A 20,979-nucleotide genomic window follows, 5' to 3' on the forward strand; every position below is an offset into this window, starting at 1 on the left:
TTTCTCCTTCCTTTGATGATAGGATTGAGGAAATGCACAAACTGTCGAGAACTGAAAAGTTGATTTATAAACAAATGCAAATTGTCTTTTTATGATAAAATATGGGGGAAGTTTAATGATCTTTTCTAAGTTTTTTTCTCCTCATTGTTTTCTCTCGTTTGTTTTAGTTTAGTGAATATGTATATATTTGTTTCTATGCCATGTGTGGTTTTCTCTTTATAGTGTAAAATCTGTAAATAAAAAACAAAGATTGCGGTCATCCTTAAAGGTAGCATTTGTCAGGCCATTAGGGCCGGGTGCCCGAGAGTACTTCGATCTAGTTATTAGGCCATATATAGTGGCCAGATCTAGATGAGGGTCCCAGCTGTCGTTTTTCTTCACTGAGAGTTTGGTCAGGGTATTGCTAATCAGGGGCCCAAATTTATCTTCATAGAACTTTACCCAAGCATATTCAGGGATGCAGTTAAACTGGGATACGGTATAATTAGGGTCTTGCCCGTTCACAAGGTACCAGAACGCACTCACATCCGCTCTCATCAATATAACCAACATCAGTTATGCATCTTGTTGTAAAATCATATGCTTGCGGGATTTACAAAAAGATTCCTATATGCCTGTCTGACCTTTCTAATTAATTCATTGTAGATAGCTTGCTGGGAGTTGTTGGTCTTTATCTTACGGATTTCCCTCCTCATTAGATCTTTTTTCTTCAACAGCTTCAGAACTAAAGACATGAGTATGTCTAAACACAGATTTACATCTACTGCCCAGGCCAGCCCCAATTTCTGTCACTATTCCCTCAACAAGGTTTTGGCGCTCAATGGAATTAAAGTATATAATCTTCCATTCATAGGAGGACTGGTCAAGTGCACTCCTTACCCTAGAATTCAACTGAAATATATTCCGATTCGACAGCATTCCCGGCCACAGGAGTTAAGAGTGGCTGGGACACGAAGAACCTCGTATTTTGAAAGAGATCAAATGAGGCTATCAGAATAGAGTGATCACTTCAAGCAGTAATCTTCACCTCAAAGGAGTGGCAATGGTTCATGAGAAAGGAGTCAACAAAGATATAGTCAATCGTGCAACTGCTGGAACCTCTGTGCCATGTATTCCAATCCAATGTGGAATTTTGATTGGTAGTAGTTCCCACAAGTGGATGGAGGCCACTACCCTCCAGCCCTGCAATCTTTTTTCTGAAGCCCCCCTAATTATATCATCCCCATTCCATAGGGGGCCATGTTGATCACAATCAGTATGAAGGTGACCGAGCACCATAATTCTGCCATTCAGGTTTCTCTCACTCCAGATGTCAATGGTATCACCAATAGTACCCAGGAAGTTGTCTAAGGGTGCAATCCCCTTATGCCAGTATATGTTGATAAGGAGAAGCTTACCCCTATCATTACCAGAACAAAGTTCAATTCCCACGGCCCCAAATGACAGGTTTTCAAGTTTGTCCCCAGTTAGCCCTAAAGAATTATCAATGGCTATCAGAAATCCCCCCTCTCCCCCCCCCCCCCCCCCGACGGTCTACCCCCAGTACTTTGTTTCCCAGATTGTATAAATATAGTAAAGCCATCTAGAATAGGGGCAGAGGTAAGCCATATCTCCTGTAGACATACACAATTTGCCAATCTTAGTTCTTTGGCACATTCCTGATCAGTGGAAGTGCGAGTTACCTCGGGAGTTCCAAGATTTAACCCTGAATTACTTATCCTCCCTCGTAGCTATCTCACCAAGAGACTGATCATGATACCAATTTTTGCCACAGAGAGGAGATTATCATTGCCCAATCACATCTTTCAATTCTCCCGTTCACACCTTATTTAGTGGGCCTGATTTTCCCGGGAAGCAAATAGTAGATTTTTCCATTTGGAGGCCGATAGCCCTCTTCTCCTCCTCCACCCTTTGAATATCAATTCTTATCGCAGATAAGGCCTTCCTCGGAGTTAGAATGAGTTCCCCCACCAGCGGAGATGCCAAATCGATAATACTAATGCCCATTTGGCTCTTCACTGGGAATGAGACTCTTTCGATGTCCGTAGACACCACCAAAGTAAGTGGTGCTATTTCCGAGAAAATGGTCAGGATATTAGCACGATTCAAACAAATATTAATAGTTGGCTCCAGAGTGCTGCTAAGCTGGATTTGGTATGGGGTGGTTTTGTTCCCTTCAGGAGAAGGCACCATAGATGAACGGGCCCTGTTCAGAGGGAGCTTGTCCAAGTTGCCCATATTTACCTTTTGGGACAGAGGTACATACTTAGGGGGGAAATTGAGTCGTAAAATATCCCTTACCCCTGCCGAGATTCGGCCGAGTGTAGCAGTGTCAGGGATGTCGGCCTCAGCCTCCAAGAACCTTGATTTACCGCTCCCACATCCCATGCTCAATTTGGGACCCTCAATCTCGGGTGGCCCAACCGTACCAGGTAAAGGTGGCACCCCCTCCACCTCCTTACATGGGACTAGGATAGATAGACTGCCCCTCCCATGGTCGGACTGCATCTCACCCGAGGTAGAGGCCCCCTGCAGGGTCCCCAGACTGACTCAATTCGCTCAGTGATTCCCCGAGGGGGGTACTGTCCCCCCCCCCCTGCAAAAATAGAAATTAAAGTGGGGATTAGTGGTGGGGGTAGTACAGCCAAATTCTTGGGTGCAGGAGATTTAAGAGCCACCTTTGTTGGATTACAGGCACATGGGGCCTCAACAGAATCTGGGGCCTTCAGGACCTCAGATGCCCCAATTCTATTGTCCTCCCCAACAGCCACTCCACCAGGGCGGATTTCCCATCTAAAGTCGATTTGGTTCATAGAATCCACTTTCTTTGTTGCTAGGGGCGGGACCAGGGTAGGGGATTCAAGTTCCACCACGGGAGGCAGACCAGGTCAAAACAGAGAAGTATGAGCAGCTCTAATAGATAAGAGCCGATTTTTACGAAAACTCTGTTTGCCTCTTGCCTGTCTCCCCATTTAGCACATTCACTCTCGTTATATTGTCACTTTGTCTTAGGTATTTCATTAAACAAATCATCATTTTCACAAGTTTCCCCAGGGGAGGTTATAACATTGGGAAGAATCACAACAGCAGGGCATACTGGGATAGTCTGTGACAGATTATGAACCAAGTGCACATCTGGGGCTGATATAGTAGGGTGTTCAGTTGCAATAGTATCATCCGAGATTTCAATAATTGCCAAATCGGAAGCACCAAGGGAGGCCGGCACACAGATCACTTGCTCGGCTCCCTGCAGTAGATGGGCATGGAGGCATGGGTTGCCCATCTCTATGCCCCACTCCATCCTTTCCCAAACGGACCTCTGTTCTCAGCTCCTCTAATTTAAACATAACCTCAGACAGAATCACATTAGTTGACTTCAATTCAGCCCACAATTTATCGTACAAGGGGACAAAGGAGCACAAAACAACATTTAAGGTCGATACTGTGGGGTGTGTCAATCGAAAGCGTTCATCAACTTCCCTCAGGGTATGGTGAAGCGCTGATGAATCAATCGAACCCTCCTGCCCCCCTGCTGGTGGTATTTGGGGTTTTTCAAATTGATCAAAATCAGGAGAGATTCCAGTGACCAATGGAGTTAGTGAATCCAGTGTCACACCACCCCATCCTGCTTGGCTGAAGGCCGAGAAGGTGGTGAATCAGACTTCAGATCTGCCTCAGCTTGGTCTGCCACCTCAAGGATGCTGATGTCAGTAAAGTCCTTCATGCCGGAAAAATTAGGCTGGGAGATCATGACCGAGTGGTCTAAAATAGCTTTACATTTAATAGCTGGTAAAGCTTTAAGTTCAGTACTGGTAATGATGGTCTTGGGGAAATAGTGGTCCATAACACGTTGGCATGAGATAGGTTTTGGGCCCGGGGTGGAGTTAGCTGTTTGGAACCGAGGGACCCGCACTCCTCTTTCAGAGAGATGGCATTGCACTTGGTGTAGACCATGGGATGAGACATTGGTAGTCGACATACGTTGAGTGGACTCATCCATACGCAGCGAGGATACCAGGGGATGGGATATATGAACATGGCCAGCCAGTTGGATAGCCCCCAGTACCTGTTCATTCGGACTAAGCGGTAAAACATGGATGGAATCACGGGGGATAGTCAGGTTGGATGTAAATGTGGGCGAGCATTCTTTGGTTGAGGCGTATGAAAGGGACCTCCGCAGCCTTGGCTCCGATTTACCCACTTGTGTTAGATCCGTGGGATGAGCAATAAGAGGTACAGCTAACAGGCTTTGAGTGGCAGCCATATCCGACTCTCCCCCAGTGCATAGTGTAGATCGCATGATCTGTTTGATTAGCTGTAGTTCAGGCAAATGGGCAATTCCTAGGTCAGAGGGGAATGCCAGTGGCAAGCCCCCGCAGTCCCCAGGTATACCCAAACCGATTCCACAGAAAAAAACAGTCTTCGAGACTAAGCTGGCATAGAGACAATGACTAGATGGGAACTGGTTAAATCTTAAAGTACAGCTCCAGCGCAAGTGGAACAAAACAAGCCGTTATACAAGAAGCGCGGTTCAAAGGACCAAGTCCCGCAGTCACTGCAGCTTCAGAGCCAGCAGACAAAGACGCTACATTGGATATAGCCGCCAAATAGCTCTGTGACGTTATGAGCAGCTACTGAGAGAAACGTTACAAGAAACGTTACAGAACTAGTAATGAATCCAGAGGCGGAGCACCCAAGCCCCTGCTACTCCACAGCACCCAGTCAATGAACAAAGAAATACTGCCCAGTTAGTAGGTTGTTAGGTGTTTTCCACAGGAATATGAGCCCAGCCTGGTAGGCTATCATGACAGCTTATCCATTCTGGTAGCAGGGAGAGCTAATCGCCAGCCGGATCCGTACTAGTTACCAGAGTTCACTGCCCCTTAGTAGGTAATATAACACTGTTCGTCCGGGGAGGAAAAGAGTCCGGCGTCCAGCGCCCAGCAAGGCAGCAAACAGCAAAACAGTGGTCCAGAATGCGCCCTCGACTAGCAAGGGCTTCACGCCGCAATGGCGTCAATGCCTTCCTTTTATTCCTGCACCCACTTCCTGAATGGGCGGAGCTACATGTTTCGCAGCTCTTAAGGCAACAGTGCCTTATTCTGTCAGAATTTTAAAGATTGTAAATACAGACTGGTTCGTGTTGTTCACAGGAGACTAAGGAGACTGCAGGGTAAATCCAGGAGGCAACCGCTACACAGCACAGCAAGCAAGCAAAGCAGCACAGCAAAACAGTGGTCCAGAATGCGCCCTTGACTAGCACGGACTTCCGTTAGTGACATTTCTGTGTCACAGTCTGCACTCCTTTCAAACCCAACAGCTTGGAAGTAGATATTTCAGAAAATGAAAAAAATGAAAACCATGTCTGTGACGAAACCAATGATGCTCTGTGATGCATGCAGAGCATATCGAAAAAAGGAACTGAGGTCACAGGGCACGAGCAACATGTATGGATAACATCATATCTGGCATTGTGGAATGCATGCATTGAGGAATCCAGACACCGAAGTCGCACAGCAAACCCTGGTTTTCGGTGATCAGCTGAAGCTGCAGGAATATATCCAAGGAGAGGAATCTGTGCAAGGCCAATATACATTAGAAAGACTCTTCTATTACGGCATTGCTGACAAAATACAGTAAGACATTTTGCCACCCAAGTATAAACCCTTTAATAAAAAACATGAAATTTATAAAATTTCGTTTTTTGTTCTTCGTCATCCCACTTGGTGACCGCCAAACGACTGGCTCACCACATCACATGTCAAAAAGCAACAAGGGCCAATAAAAAAGAAACCGGTGGAGGGGGGTAAAAAGGCGTGTACATGTCCTATCGGTCCAAAACACTGTTCTAAAGCAAAGGATAACAAAAAACTGCTTAGTAAGATATGAGGAAAAACTATTTTCCAATCTGGATAGCTTCCTAAGTGAAGGAGAAGGAAAATGAGTCCATCTGTCACGGCAAGGCATTGTCTGACTGTAGAGCAACTTGATGACTAAGTGACAGTTATTTTGTAAATGTTCATTGTGCATGCTTGGGTCCTGGTCCACCTACCTTTTTATTTTTTTTGAAGAGTAAAAAGTTGTTAATCAGCGGTGATGTGAAGCATGTTCATTTATCTATTTTAAATGGAACATTTCCTCTCTTGTTAACGGTATACAATCTTTTCATTGAAAAATATTTAAGTGGAAGATGTTTCATCAAAAATGCTTAATTGAAAACATTTTTAATTGAACAAATATTTCAATACATTTTTTTCTTATTTAAAACATATGTATGTATGTTTGGATGGGGTAAAGGGTTACACATTTGGAAAAAAGGGTTTGGGGGAACCCCCCCAATTAAAAAAAAAAAAAAAAAAAAATTTATATATATATGAATTTTTGGGGCGTTTTAAAGGGCAGAAACGGGTTTTGGAGGCACCCGCTATTAAAAAAATAAAATAAAAGGTAAATTTGATACACATTTTCAATGAAAAATGTCATTAATCTACATTAGGTGAAAAATGTTTCAATTAAACATTTTTCGATGAAGCCATGTAACCATTGTTAACCGGTGTTCCAAGATCTTGCACATTGACATAAAATCAGTGTCGAGCATTAACGAAGATCCTGTGATTGAGCACCAATGTCCATTGCAAACCTAATTATTTCACTTTGTATGCAAACATTTACTTACATATTTCTCATCAGGGAAAGAAGTGGGTGATATGATAGGGCTGATCCCCAACAACTGGCATAACAACATCAGGAAATAAGACGGCTCCATGCACATCTGACTATTTTCACTTTATGCCTAACAATTACCAGGTTACTCACCGTAGTGACCACCTTACTCCTAGTCCATAGTCCCCTTTCCTCCATACTTGTGGGACATCTCTCCGTCCTGTGGGATGGGACCGGAGCACTTTGTAAAAAGCATCCAAAAGGTTTTTTCAAAAATGTGTCCCTCCTCTCTTTCCTGCGTGGGGCCCGGCACGCGGCCGTAAGCCCACCCACCAAGGCTCCGCCCCGCGCATCACCGATCAGTCCTTTTCTATCGCCAGGTCAAAGACCCATTAGCAATAACAGAGGAACCTTATTAGAGGGGACGGCGGGAGGGCGTATGGAGGAAAGGGGACTAGGAGTAAGGTAGTCACTACGGTGAGTAACCTGGTAATACTCATACATCCCATCCCCTTTCCTCCATACTTGTGGGAGATTCCCAAGCACTCCTTACAGGAACTACGGGTGGGTGGAAATACCCCTTACTGAAACAGGTTCTTCAGCACAGCCTGACCAAACGGAGCGTCAGCTCTTGAGCTCATGTCGAGACAGTAATGCTTACAGAAAGCAGATGGGGAGGCCCAAGTAGCTGCCCTAGCGATGGACTCCCAGGGGACATATTTCTGAAAAGCAACCGCGGCTGCCTTGCCCCACACCAGGTGTGCATGGATACCCTTAGGAGGTTTCAGCCCTTGGACGGTGAAAGACTCAGTGATGCAGGCGGCGATCCACCTAGAAATAGTTGCCTTAGACGCCGGCTTGCCCCAAGGGTTACCGAAGGTCACAAAAAGTTGAAAAGAACTCCTAAACTCGGAGGTCCTGTCCAGGTAGAACTTAAGAGCTCTTCGGACACCAAGACAGTATAGAACCCTTTCAGCCTCTGAGGCAGGGTTCGGAAAAAAGACCGGAAGGGAGATGCACTGATTCAGATGGAATTCGGTCACCACCTTCGGTAGAAAAGCCGGGTTTGTCCGACGGACTACCTTGTCCTTGTGAAAGACCAAGAAAGGATGCTCCACCGACAATGCCTAGAGCTCACTCACTCTCCTCGCTGATGTAACAGCGACCAGAAAGGACACTTTCCAAGACAAATACTTGAGGTCTACCTTAGCCATTGGTTCAAAGGGTTTATGGCACAGCGCCGTCAGGACTACATTTAGGTCCCATGGTGGGTGCGTATTACGAACCGGAGGGTAGAGGCGTGTCAAGCCAGCAAAATGCCTTTTCACCACTGGGTTAGTTAGAGAATAAGAACAAAGGTCTGTAGAAAAGTAAGTAGAAACCGCTGAGAGAAGTCCTGCATGACAGAACATGAACCCCTGACTCTGCTAGGGAGGACACGAAGGACAGCACCGTGTCAATCGTGGCCACCCTCAGATCCAACTTCTTCTCCAAACACCAATGACAGAACCTGAGCCATTTACTCCTGTATTGAGATCTGGTCGGGGGTTTCCTGGATAATGCGCATGTTATCCGCAGACAAACTCAGATGCTCTAAAGACTTGAACTCAGGCACCATGCCGCCAAGCTGAGCGATTGTGGGGAGGGGTGCCACATCTGTTGTTCCCCCTGGTGAAGAAGATCGGGAGCTACTGGTAACCTGATCGGTGGAGACATTGACAGTTGTTGAAGTTCTGAGAACCAAAACCTGGCCGGCCACCACGGGGCTATCAGTAGAAGGGAACAGTTCACAGAGTTCATCAACTTCCAAATTGCACGGTGAACTAGAGGCAGAGGCGGGAAGGCGCAAGCTCTCATGTTGTGCCATGGAATCTCGAGAGCATCCCCCAGAGAGGAGCCTCCCAGCCCCCCTCTGGAGGCATACTGAGGAAGTTTCTTGTTCACCGCTGTGGCGAAGAGGTCCACCTCTGGTGTGCCCCAACGCGAGAAAATCCATGATAGGACCTCTGCCTTCAACTCCCACTCGTAGCTGACCACTGTCCGCTGGCTGAGGGCATCTACTGTGACATTCAGCTGGCCCGGGATGTGCACTGCAAGCAGCCAGACACCGTGAAGCACGGCCCACTCCCAAATCTGGATGGACAGGTCCACGATGGGAGACGGGGGGGGGGGGGACTTTGTTCCCCCTTGCTTGTTCATGTAATACATTGATACCACATTGTCCGTTCTTATGCGGACCACCTTGTTGACAATGAGCGGTCTGAATGCCTTGAGTGCCAGAAAGATCGCCAGAAGCTCCAAATGATTTATGTGCAGGAGCTTGTCCTGAGGCGACCAGAGGTCCCAGACCTGAAGAAGATCTAACGTCACACCCCACCCCAGAAGGGAGGAGTCCGTTGTGATCGTCACCATGGGGGCTGGGTCCTGAAACCCCACGCCCACCGACAGGTTGCTGAGAGATGACCACCAGTCCAGGTCCACTCTCATTGAATCCGGAATCATTATCCGCATGGAATCCGAATCCACTGCCTGACGCCATGAATTCCGAAGAGCCATCTGGGTCCGTCTCATTTTGAGACGAGCAAGAGGAAGAGCCAGTACACACGAGGCCATGAGGCCCAGAAGCCTCTGGAACCACCAGGGCGACATGCTCTCCGACTGCGCAAACATCTGACACGTGGCCAACAGATCCGCCATTCTGTCCCCGGTCAGATACACTCTGCAGTCGATCGTGTTCCAACGAAAACCCAGGAAGATCAGGTCCTGTGAGACCGCCATGGAGGATTTCCGCCAGTTCACCGACAGCCCAAGATGGAACAGGAGCTGAAGGAGAGACTGGAGGTTGCCCGCTGCTGCCAACGGACAAGGGCTGCGTAAGAGCCAGTCGTCCAAATAAGGATACACATGGATACCCTGGAGACGAAGATAGGCCGCAATCACCGACATCTTCGTGAAGACACGTGGCGCCGAGCTGAGGCCAAAAGGAAGCACCCAAAACTGGAAGTGCTCCTCTCACAAAGAGAAGCGGAGGTATCTCCTGTGTGGATTCCAAATCAGGATATGCATGTACGCATCCTGAAGATCCACCACGCTGAGCCAATCGCCCATCTGCAAAGAGGAGCGTATCTGGCCGGGCGTGATCATCTTGAATTTCTCTTGGGGTAGGAAAAGATTGAACTGGGAAAGGTCCAGGATGGTGCGCAGGCCAGCCTGGTTGAGTTTGGGCACCGTAAACAGCCGGGAGTAGAAGCCCTCCCCTCGCTCCCCAAGGGGAACCAGTTCCACAGCTCTGAGGTCCAGAAGTTTCTGAACCTCGGCCTTGAGGGAGGGTGGGCCCGACAGCTGAAAAGGAGGGTTGAGGGGTGGGGTAGGGGACAAAGGTAAGCAGAAGGCCGCTCGAGCGACTAACAAGACCCATCTGTCTTCTGTGATGGTCTGTCACGCCTCCCAATGAGACGCAATGCGTCCTCCCACCAGGGTCTTGTGCGAGCGCAGAAAACCCTCATTTTGCAGGCTTAGCGGTGGCGGTGCCACCTGAACCTGATGAGGAGGCTGAGGAGCGGGAGAAAAACCGCGTACGCTGTTGGCTACGGCGGTTATTCCCCGCAGGAGTATCCACTCTGCGAGATTTGCGGTCGAGGAAGCCCCTAAAACCAGAGGAAGGTCGACTTTGCGACAACGGTCTCTGGGATTTGAAAGGAGCTTTAACCAGAACAGACAATGATTTAGCAGTCTGAGTGCTATCCTTGGTTTTGGTGAGCTCTACATCAGTAGAAGAATGAAAAAGCTCCTTACCATTGAATGGAAGGTCCAACACCTTGTCTTGCACTTCCTTAGAAAATTTAGTGGCATGCAGCCACGCCTGCCGTGAGGTATCAACCCCAAGCATCAGGCCCCGAGCCGAGGTGTCTCTGATGAGCTGCAGCCTCCAGGAGATCCTGGGCCAAGACCCTTGCATCGGAAAGGCCTCCTTTGAAGTCTTCTAGCTTCTCGACCGGGATGTGCTCCTCAAACTCCGACAGACCTTTCCACATCCGCATGTTAGCTCCCGCCAATATCAATTCGGCGTTGGCCTGCCTGAGCTGCAAGGCCGAGTTGGCAATGATTTTCCTCCCTTGGGAGTCAAGGAGCTTGTCCTCCTTACCCAGGACCCGAGTAGCCGTCGTGGAAGAGGATGCTGCTGGCCTGGATTGCAAAGTGGCCGCAGCCACCACTGTGGAGGAGGGAGGAAGACAAGACGACAGGGCCACCTCTTCCGAGGAATGTAGACTGTACCTTGCATCAATCTTCTTACTGACAAAGAGTCCCGAGTGTGGCTTTTCTCAGACTCTTCGGACCTCGGCCAGAACGTCCTTCTGCAGGAACAGGCCAGTACGCTCCAAAGGAGACAGGGCGAACGCCCCAGAAAGCACGCCCTCCTGCGGAGCGGGTGCCTCGGACACCGGCACATTAAGAAACTCATGTCCAGTACCCGGTCATGAAGGCTCTGATAGAGCGGGGCAGGTCCTCGTTGTCCTGATCGCCTTGAGGGTCATCTAACAGGTCAGGATCCTGCTGAGCCGTGTCAGGCACTGCCTTGTCCACTGGAGAAAACGGAGGCACAGGCGGAAGAGCCAGGGGAGGCACCACGGGCAAGGGAGACGCCGGCGGGCCCACCGGAGGAACGGGTGGAGCCGGAGACGCAGGTGGACATATCTCCTTGAAAAGCCCTTTGAAATATTCCCTCATGGGGTTGGTGCGCATAAGCGCCTGAAATTTACCGAAAAAGGCATCCTCAGGAGACTGTTTCGGAACCTGAGGAGGCCTCTCATGAGGTGGACAAATCCATGGACGTAACGGGGGAAGGGTGCCACACCGGCCCCTCCACCGACGTATCCACATAAATCAAAGGTGCCGCCCCCGCGGGCAACAAAACATTGTGCAGAAGAGGCATCCGGGCGTTCCAATCAAACCGGCCGGTAAGGATGCGCACAAGGGACCTTAGGTTCACCAAAGGGGCCAAGCCCTACACCAGAGGCCGATGGTGTAGTTGTAGGGGTAGCACCTAAAATGGCTGCCGTGGTCGTGGGGGGAACGGGCACCATTTTGTCCTCATCTGAGGGGAACTGCGGCACGTGAGGAAGTGAGGCAGGGGTCCCCGTCGATGGATCAGGGGTCTTAATCTTAGCCTTAACATAAGGAACCTCGGCCGAGCCGGTACTATGAAGGCTCAGTTGGCAAGTCACAAAAACATTCCAGGCCTCAAAGGAAGGACCTCGGCACTGCCGGTAAAAGAAGAACTTTGCTTCTTTGCCCCCTCAACAGATCTGGTGTCACCACAAGAGCGGGAACGGTGCGCTTTCACCGACAAAGCCTTGACCGGCCTCTCAGAACTGTTGGTAGCTTTAGCCTCTGTACGGGGGACCTCGGACCCAGGCTCGTAACAGCCTTTTCTGCGCGGGCCTCGAACATCCGTTCGATAACTATAAGCCCAGCCAAGGCCTCAGGGCGCACCCCGGTTTTGTTTTTGAGGGAAGCAGACAGAGAGGCCTCAGAGCGAACTCCGGTACCCCACGAATCAGTAGAACTGGGTCTACAAACAGCCCCCACAGGAGGGGCCTCGGAGCGTACTCTGGTGTTCACAGGCCCCTTACGGAGACCCTTGGAGAAAACTCTGATAGAATTATTAGGCCCAACGGGCACCTCAGGGCGAACCCCGGTAACAGAGCGATCAACGCCCCTCCTGGCCCGCGAGGAACCCGGGAAGGTATCCCCCGGTCGGGGTGCTCTGAAAAGTAACGAACTTACCGGGCGTTTTTTCTTCTCGTCGATGAATGCCTAAAAATGCGAAGGAGGAGTTCGTCGGAACACCACCTCCCACCGCTCCAACCGACGTTGAAGTGCCCAGACCGAAAGGGAGTCACAGTAAAAAAAACAGGAGTCCCAACGGTTTTCCGGACCCAAACACTCTAAACAAAGAGGATGGGGATCCGCCCTCGCGAAGCGACGGTGACACGACAGAACAATCTGGAAAGTCTAATTTGAAAGACAGACTAGTAAACGAACGCCAGCGAGAGCCATAGAGGAAAAAAGGGAAGAAAATCTTCCGAAGATGCAAGTGCGTCCGGCCCCGATCGAGTGGAGAAAAGGACTGATGGCTCAGGAAAGAGAGGAGGGACAAATTTTGGAAAACACATTTTGGATGCTTTTTACGAAGTGCTCCGGTCCTGTCCCACAGGACGGAGAGATATCCCACAAGTATGGAGGAAAGGGGACGGGACGTAGGAGTTTTTAAATATTAAAAATGCGTTTTGCCCAGGTAGGGGGACTGAACTGGTGATTAACCTCCATGGCAGATGACATATGCCTACTGACAGATAGCACTAGGGCAGTGGTCTTCAAACTTTTTTGGCCTGGGCCCCCCCTGAGCAAAATTTGGGCAGGCCGGGCCCCCCCAAAAAATACCAAATGGACAGTATGTACAAATGGCTATGAATGATTGTGCGCAGTCACCGCACCCTACTCCCAGTATAGTGCCTGGCCTCCCCACCAGTATAGTCGTTGGGCTCCCTCATCCCACTCCTACCCAGTCCCTGGGCTCTCCCAACCCCATCACAGACCCTCGGCTCTCCCCACGCTTCTCCCACGACTATCCAGTGCTCCCGCCCATCCTGCTCCCATCACAGGCCCTGGGCTCCCCCCACCCAGTTCCCAACACAGTCCGAGGGCCAGTGAGAGATGGTGAATTTTTTAAGTGGAGGGGCATAAATATTTCCCACAAAAATGCCACAGTGACCGAGCGCAGTTAGGGCGCCCGAACCAAGCAAGGGTAGTTCGGGGGGTTTCCCCCCTTGTGTTGTTTTAAAATAATGGGTTCAAACATTGCATTTTAGAACCTACTTTAAAATAAAAAGGGTAAAAAGCCAAACAGTTTGCAATTGGCGCTGGGGGGCCAAGGGGGAAAGCATGGTATTTTTGACTGGACATCTATGATAGATAAACAAAATACCATCCCTGTCCCCTGGACTCCACAGCGCCTCAGAAGGAGAGCTGATTTTGGCAGGGGGATTGGGCAACAAAGGCATTTTTAAAATGTCTTTGTTGTACAACCCTCCTTCCCCCTTCTACTCCCCACTCGCCAAAATCAGCTCAATGGACAAAACAAACACATCTTCACACAGCAATCACTCTATCATTCATACAAACACCCATTCCCATACACTCACTCATAACACAAGCATACACACATCCATACACATATTTAAATTTAAAAAATGAAGATAAACGTACCTTCTGCAGGGACCTGAAATGCCCCAACTCCAGGTTGTTCTGTCCGTATGTGCAAAGAGGCGCAGAAGCTCTCCCTCGCACAAACAGACATGCAGTGCCCCAGCCAGCATTTCCAAAGAGCTATGCAAGGGTGGCAAAGCAAAACACCCCCAGCCTTGCATGGCTCAGTGAGCATGTGCGGCTGGGGAACTGAACTGTCAAAGGGAAACAGTGTTTCTCTGACAGTTCAGCCAGCCCAGGAGCACTCCCTCAACTGGAAAAAGCAGCTGAGGGAGTGCTCAGTGTTTCACTGGGCTGGCTCCTCAGCTCCTCCATAATGGTTGAGGGGGCTACTGGGTGGACACCCCTTCGCCCATTATGGGTGAGCTGCCAGGCACAGACTGGCCTATAGGGCAATGCCCGTACCAAAAATGCAAAATGCTAGTGTAGGCCAGTAAAAATGGGGCACTTTTTTTTTAGCCAATGTGGGCCAGTTTGATGAGTTACTTCACTATGCAGCTAGCAGTTTTGACCATTGTTGCTGAATAAACGGTCTTTAAATATCAAAATTTGCTTACATTTTAACAAAAAGCACCCCCTTGGATACTATTCTAACAGTCTTTGCCTAAAAGAATGAATCTCAATTTGCAACTGTGGGCCACTTTTTCATTGGTGCCTGAGACAGTTGTATGGCCCAGTCTGACAATGTAAGCCAACCCTGCCCATATCCTCAATCTAAAAAAATAAAATAAAAAAAGTTGGTTTTTTTTTACTTTTCATGCTGGGCTCTTGCGACCCACAGTTTGAAGACCTCTGCACTAGGGTATTAGACTTGATATTACTTGACTTGTCAGCTGCCTTCGATAATTTTCAGCACAGTATTCTCATTTGTAGATCATTATGGTTGGTAATTACAAAAGACATTTGGGAATTAAGTCCTTTCTCGATGCCAGTTGCTTAAACTAGGAGGGTTTGAATCTTAGACCCATAACGTGCTGGGAGGCATATCACAAGTCTCTGCAATAGTCCCCATTTATTCCATACATGCAAACCCGAGCAAAATGACTCCATGCCTTTGATTCCTTTTTTTGCATGTTGATGCACAGATCTAAATGAATCTCGAGACTGTCAAGAATAGTAGGACTTGCACCTTCTTAAGATTGCATGGCAGAACTTCAAAACTGCATGAATATTAACAGATTACAATTTGACGAAGCTAAAATGTAGATTATGCTGTGTGCTACCAAGTCAGCTATATGGAATCCAGCCATGTGCCTCTCTAAGCTAAGTCCTTTCCCTAGCCATGTTGCAGTAGATAAAACGTGATCATCCAAAGGGACTGCACATTACCCATCATGGCCCATTTCAACAAAGTCACTCAATGCACATTTTTCTACTTCAAGTAACAAAAAGGAAACATAGAAATATTTCACATTCCCTCAGCAGGTGACCGTAGTCAATGCATAGGTGACAAATGAAACATTTTAGGCTGTTCCAACCAGGAACCTGAAGAGGGTACAGGATGCAGGAGTTGGAATACTACTAAAATTGTCTTGCAGAACGCATATATCTGCAGTGCTATGCCTATAGAGGGATCAAAATTGAGTGCACAGCATACTGCATATCTAACGTCCACATGAGATGCACAGTAACGTTTTGTTCATTATGTATGATCCATTATGGTTAAATATGTCCTAGATCTGTCCTAATTATGTTTTATTTACATTTTCAAACACTGAAACTGATCTTCACATATGCATGTTTCTAAGGCACCAGTTGGCCTGGAGAGCCAATAGTAGCTCCCTTTAACTACTGGTTTGAAGCTAACGAGGCACTTCCAGAGTAGAAGCAGAAGTCAAGTAGTTACCAGCAATTTGAAACCCTAATATAATACAACAAAAAGTGCTTGTTGGTGGTCCTCTTTAGTGCATTGAATGTAAATGCCATTTTTTCACTCTGCTAAACGCATAATCAGTTAAAAATATTTCAAGATAAAAACGTTATAACCCAGAATAAATGTCTTACACATTGCTTACCATGTATCCTGCGAAGGCAATATGGCAGATCATCCTTACTGTTTACAGCTTTATAGCACGATGTAATGTACCCAAAGTTACTGGATTTCTGTATCCTGTTGGGTGGTGGCAATGGCTCTAGAGGCAAAAGGCTGTGGTAGCTGTCAACTTCAGAAGGAACTCCTAAAAGGGAGAAATAGAAATGTATGCAAGTTATTGTGAAGCAAAAATTAAAGTTTCTCACCATTGCGACTAGAGTACTCATAGGGTTCAAGTTTAATGGTACCTGTACACACCATAGGTCCTCCATGTAAGTTATACGTGAAAGTGCAAGAATCGGACCTAGGCGAATGAGGCTAGAGAGATCACTTATATGTTCAATAAACAAAATCAAACAGTAACAAACTATTACTCTCTAACCTCTCATTTAATAACGACACAGATTACTTGTGTGTACACATCAACAATAATGATAATTGACACTCGCCTCCAACCTTCAGTGATGGGGTGGTGTCAAAGACACCACCCCATCACAGAAGGTTGGAGGCGAGTGTCAATTAGTATCATCATTGTTCACCCATCTTTCACCCATTGTGGTAGACCACAACGTAGGTCCACCTTGATCCTGAAGAAGCTTGAAGAGTACTGGGTCAATTAGAAATAGGCCATGAGAACACGACCGAAACATATGTAGATCTTGTGAATAAGCATATTGCCATTCTATGAAGAAAACACAAACGATTGCTTTGGGTGTAACAAAAATGCACATCGAGGTGCTGGTTTTATGTGCAGGTGCAATCACCCGTTTTGTATAAAAAATGAGCATTTAGTGTGTAGAGTGAGTAGGTTTATGTATGGTGAGATGAATGAGCAGATGTTGAACTGTTGTGAATTAAGGTAATTTATGAATAAAAAGTACTGAAATTGTTCTGTGAAGAAATAACAAAATAACTTTGTATAAATATAAAATTGTTTATTGAACATATAAGTGATCTCTCTAGCCTCATTCTTGCACTTTCTAGAGTACTCTTAGTCCATTCCCTTTCCTCCATCCTTGTGGGCTTCCCGCAACATGGGGACAGTACCAGAAACTTTGGCAGCGAAAAATGGAGCTTCCCCTTTAAATTTAGTATAGTGCACGGGTGCACAGCCTCGGGCCTGTGAACGCCCCAGTGGGGCCCCACCCTCAGGTGCCTCACCCCAGTCCCCTTTAAACATATCGGATGCTTGGATACCTGGCTACACCTATTACATATTAGCCATTGGTATACTAGCAGGGGAAGGCAGGTGGGGCGTATGAGGAAAGGGTATTATGGACTATGAGAAAAACGCAGAGACTTTAGCCAGAGCCATTATTGGCTCTAAACTCGATTATTGTGGCAGTCTTTTGGCATCACCAAGACAGATTTCCACCGCCTCCAGGTTACCCAGAATGGGGCCGTGAGGGTCATTAAAGGACTTTACAGAAGAGACCATGTGTCGGAAGCAAGACAGAGCCTACATTGGCTCCCTATACAGGCCAGGTGCATTTTAGGTTGCTACTTATGACCAACAAATGTATTGTGGGCGAGATCCCAACCTACTTGATGGAAGCCATTGTGAAAAAACCCAGCGTTCGTTCGCTGAGATCTAACAATAGAAATCTGTAAAAAAGCAACCCGATGTAATACAAACAAAGCATGTAATGGAGCATTCAGCATATCAGCCCAATTAGCATGGAATGCCTTGACTCCTGCTCTTAGAAACATTGCCTCTACGGAAGACTAAGAAGAAATTGAAGACCTTTCTGTTCTCTTAGATTATGCTACGTTAGCCGCCCGCCAGTACATAACTTAGTCCCCGTTTTTTTTCTTCTTCTTTTCATGTGTTTTTTGTGTTGGTGCCCTTACGCCCTCGGGTACCGGGAGCGTGTTACAAATGTATTAACACAAACAGGAGTGCTCTAGTAACTACAGTGAGGAACCTTTATTTAATCATACGTCCCATCCCCTTTCATCTATCCTTGCGGGTGATTCCACCAAACAAGAACATAGGGTGGAGCTGTGATAACCTGCCTCATATCTAGGACAAAGCAAAAAGGTTCTTCAGAACCGCCTGCCCAAACACTGCATTGCGCCTGGAGCTAGTGTAGAGTGAGAAGTGCTTACAGAAGGTCAACAGTGGCCCAAGTAGCCACTTTGCTGTTCACATCCCAAGAATCAAGTCTTTGAACCGCGAAGACCATGGCCTTAGATGTGAGTGCATGGGCATGAATCCCCTCTGGAACAGGTTTGTCCATGGCTGTGAACGCCTCAAAAATGGCTTGAGCTGTCCAACGGGTGATGGAAGCCTGAGAGCTCGGTGAGGAGCCCCCAAAAGAAACAATGCCTCAGACTTCTTGAAGGATTTTTTCTGAGAGAGATGAAACTTGAGCAACGAACCTCTTGAGGATCAAGGACTGCAGGCCCCCTCTCTGACAGCAGGTTCGTGAAGAACAGTGGCAGGCAGATCTCTCGATTCAGATGAAAAATAATAAGTTACTCACCGTAGTGACTAACGTACTCTTAGTCCTTCCTCCATACTGCAAGGGCGTCCCTTCCAAGGGACGGGAGACGGAACCTTTCACCAGAAAAAACCTATTTCCCCCTTTAAATTTAGAGGCGTGAAGCGGTACGGCCCAGAGAGCATGCACTGCCCTGACTCTGCCCTCCGGCGACACACCTCAGTCCCCATTGACGCGTCGACAATAGATTTAACATTGCCTAATGACAAGTTTTATTAGGGGGGAGGTTGGTGGGACGTATGGAGGAAAGGGGTCTAACGACGTTAGACACTACGGTGAGTAACTTAAAGGAAGCTGCAGAGTATTACAGTTGTTTTCGAAACTCGAAAAGGGACGTCAACAGGGCGTGCCAGTAATACTAATCCCTAGTGTGACGTCCACTGTACCCATGATCCCTCACACATCGAGTTCCCTCAGATTGTATTTTTTCTGACATGAGGTAGCATGAGGTGTAGCGCGAGTACAGCTATATCCAAGCAGAGACTTATAAGACAAGCTCATAAGCATCCATGCACCTTCTCTCCGAGGGGAGGAAGGGTGGGTTGCATGTGAATCTAAGCAGATACAAGCATCAGAAATACGATTACGGCTAGTAATGTATCCCTTTTGAGGCTTGTGGAATCTGCTTAGATCACATGCTGTGCATAGATTAGCGAGCAGTGGAAGAAGGAGGTGGGACATGAGAAGGTTCATGAGCGAATAAGTGTCTTAGAACCGCTTGTCCCACTTGTGTATCGTTCTTGGAATGGGTGTCAATGCAAGAAGCAAGGGGAGTGCCTGCTCTTTTCCGTGCGGTGGTAACCATCAGGGAGTCCGGTTTAAACTGGCCTCTTATGTAAAGAGGGTTGGAAGGTGCAGGTCTGAACATTTTTTCAACATGCGGGTTAACGGCCCGTGTGAGGTTGGGAGCCTCCAAAGAAGGTTGGATTGTGCGTTCTACAGACTTGAAAGTCTCTGTCTTCTACCACCTCCTGGGTATCTATGCGGAAGTGTTCTGCCACCTTAGTTAGAACTTCGTTGAGTAGTGGTTGGTTGTCTATAGGGGAGTCTACTACTGGAGGATCCTGATTAATGAGTGAATCCAAGGAGTAAATGTTGGCCTCCTGGTCTGGGTCTTCATCATCCACATCATAGAATTCGTCCAAGTCCTCATACATAAATTGAGGATCAGATGTATCAAACAAAACATCCTCCTGTTCGTCTGGATGGACTTCAGGGTCATACAGGTCTAAAACTCTGAGTTGGGAAATCAGTACGAACCCTCTTAGAAGGCGGTTGAGACACAGGGGGTCGGGACCTCGAAGGGGCTGAGGTGGGTGGGGTGGTCTGAAGGCTTAAAAGCTGTTCATGGTGCTTTTCGAAGAAGTTTCCAATGAAGGACATCCTACGCATAACCCTGTCGATGTCCTCTGTAGACCAATCTTTCGAGCTTGGAAAGACAATTTCGGGCTTTGAGCTGGGGCGGCCCATGTCTTCATTAGTGGGTGGGATAGGCTTAGGCCTAGGGTCTTTAGGTTTCCCCTTGGATATGCCTTCTGTATGGGAGGTTTTATGTGTTTAATGGCGTTTGTCCCCACCTTGGGTCCCAGAGGAGAGTGAAACTGACTTTTTGGGGCCTGATGTCTTACTAGCTGAAGAACGTCGAATTTTGTGTGTGGGGGCCGAGGTTTCGTCTGCGGACGTATGACCCTCGGACGTTGTTTTCCACGAGGCACCCTTGCCATTTTACCGTCTTTTGATGTTTTACCGTCTTTTGACACGTTCGTCTTGTCATGCGGAAATCTGGATCGAGATTGCCGAGAGGACAGGGATTCAGTCGACCGTTCACGGGGTGCCGAGCGTTGTGGAGTACTCGATAAATCTGACGAGTGTCGACTGGGGGTTGTGCGTTTTGTGGTGTGTGTAGTTGGAACGCTACCGCTGCCGGGTTTAGTCCCCACAACATGGCCGCCGGCCTGTCCTACGGGGTCGGGGGCTTGCGCTTGGCCCTCGCCGTCCGAAAGTGCGGGGTCGCTGCCGTCGCTGAAGGCTCACTCCACCTCCATGGCCTCGAGTTGCCAATCCGAGGGAGTGGCCCAAGTGGCTGCCCTGCTTATGACTTGCCAAGTGACATGGCGCTGGAATGCGATGGCCGTTGCCTTGGCCCTGACTGCGTGGGCATGCATGGAAATTCAGGGAGAAGCCCAGCCTGTGGAGGGTGCGGCAGGTGACACCGAGATGATCCAACACTAGCTCGGGAGAGCGCACCCGGATCAGCCAGTCGTCCAGGTAGTCCAGGTAGGGGTAGACATGAATCCCCCCTCGCCCGAGGTACGCTGCCACCACCACCAGGAGTTTGGTGAAGACCCTTGGGGCGGAGGTCAATCCGAATGGCAGGACCCGAAACTGAAAGTGCAAGTCGCCAGCCTCAAACCTCAGGTACTTCCTTTGCGCAGGACAGATCGGTACATGGAAGTAAGCATCCTTGAGGTCCAGAGACACCAACCAATCCTGAAGTTGAAGGGCCTAGGA

General features: G+C 48.2%; 1 protein-coding gene across 2 annotated transcripts in view; it reads right to left on the bottom strand.

Annotated features, from left to right (window-relative positions):
* PAN3 (poly(A) specific ribonuclease subunit PAN3) overlaps positions 1–20,979 on the bottom strand; it is a 2,094,753-nt gene that overhangs the window by 842,364 nt on the left and 1,231,410 nt on the right. For both annotated transcript variants that reach the window (XM_069640299.1, XM_069640298.1), the window contains one exon: positions 15,948–16,109. In XM_069640299.1, the coding sequence (XP_069496400.1) occupies positions 15,948–16,109 (162 nt within the window). The remainder of the gene's footprint in view (positions 1–15,947; positions 16,110–20,979) is intronic.

This window comes from Ambystoma mexicanum, chromosome 7q (genome assembly GCF_040938575.1).
Source record: "Ambystoma mexicanum isolate Mex_15411 chromosome 7q, UKY_AmexF1_1, whole genome shotgun sequence".
Lineage (NCBI taxonomy): Eukaryota > Metazoa > Chordata > Amphibia > Caudata > Ambystomatidae > Ambystoma > Ambystoma mexicanum.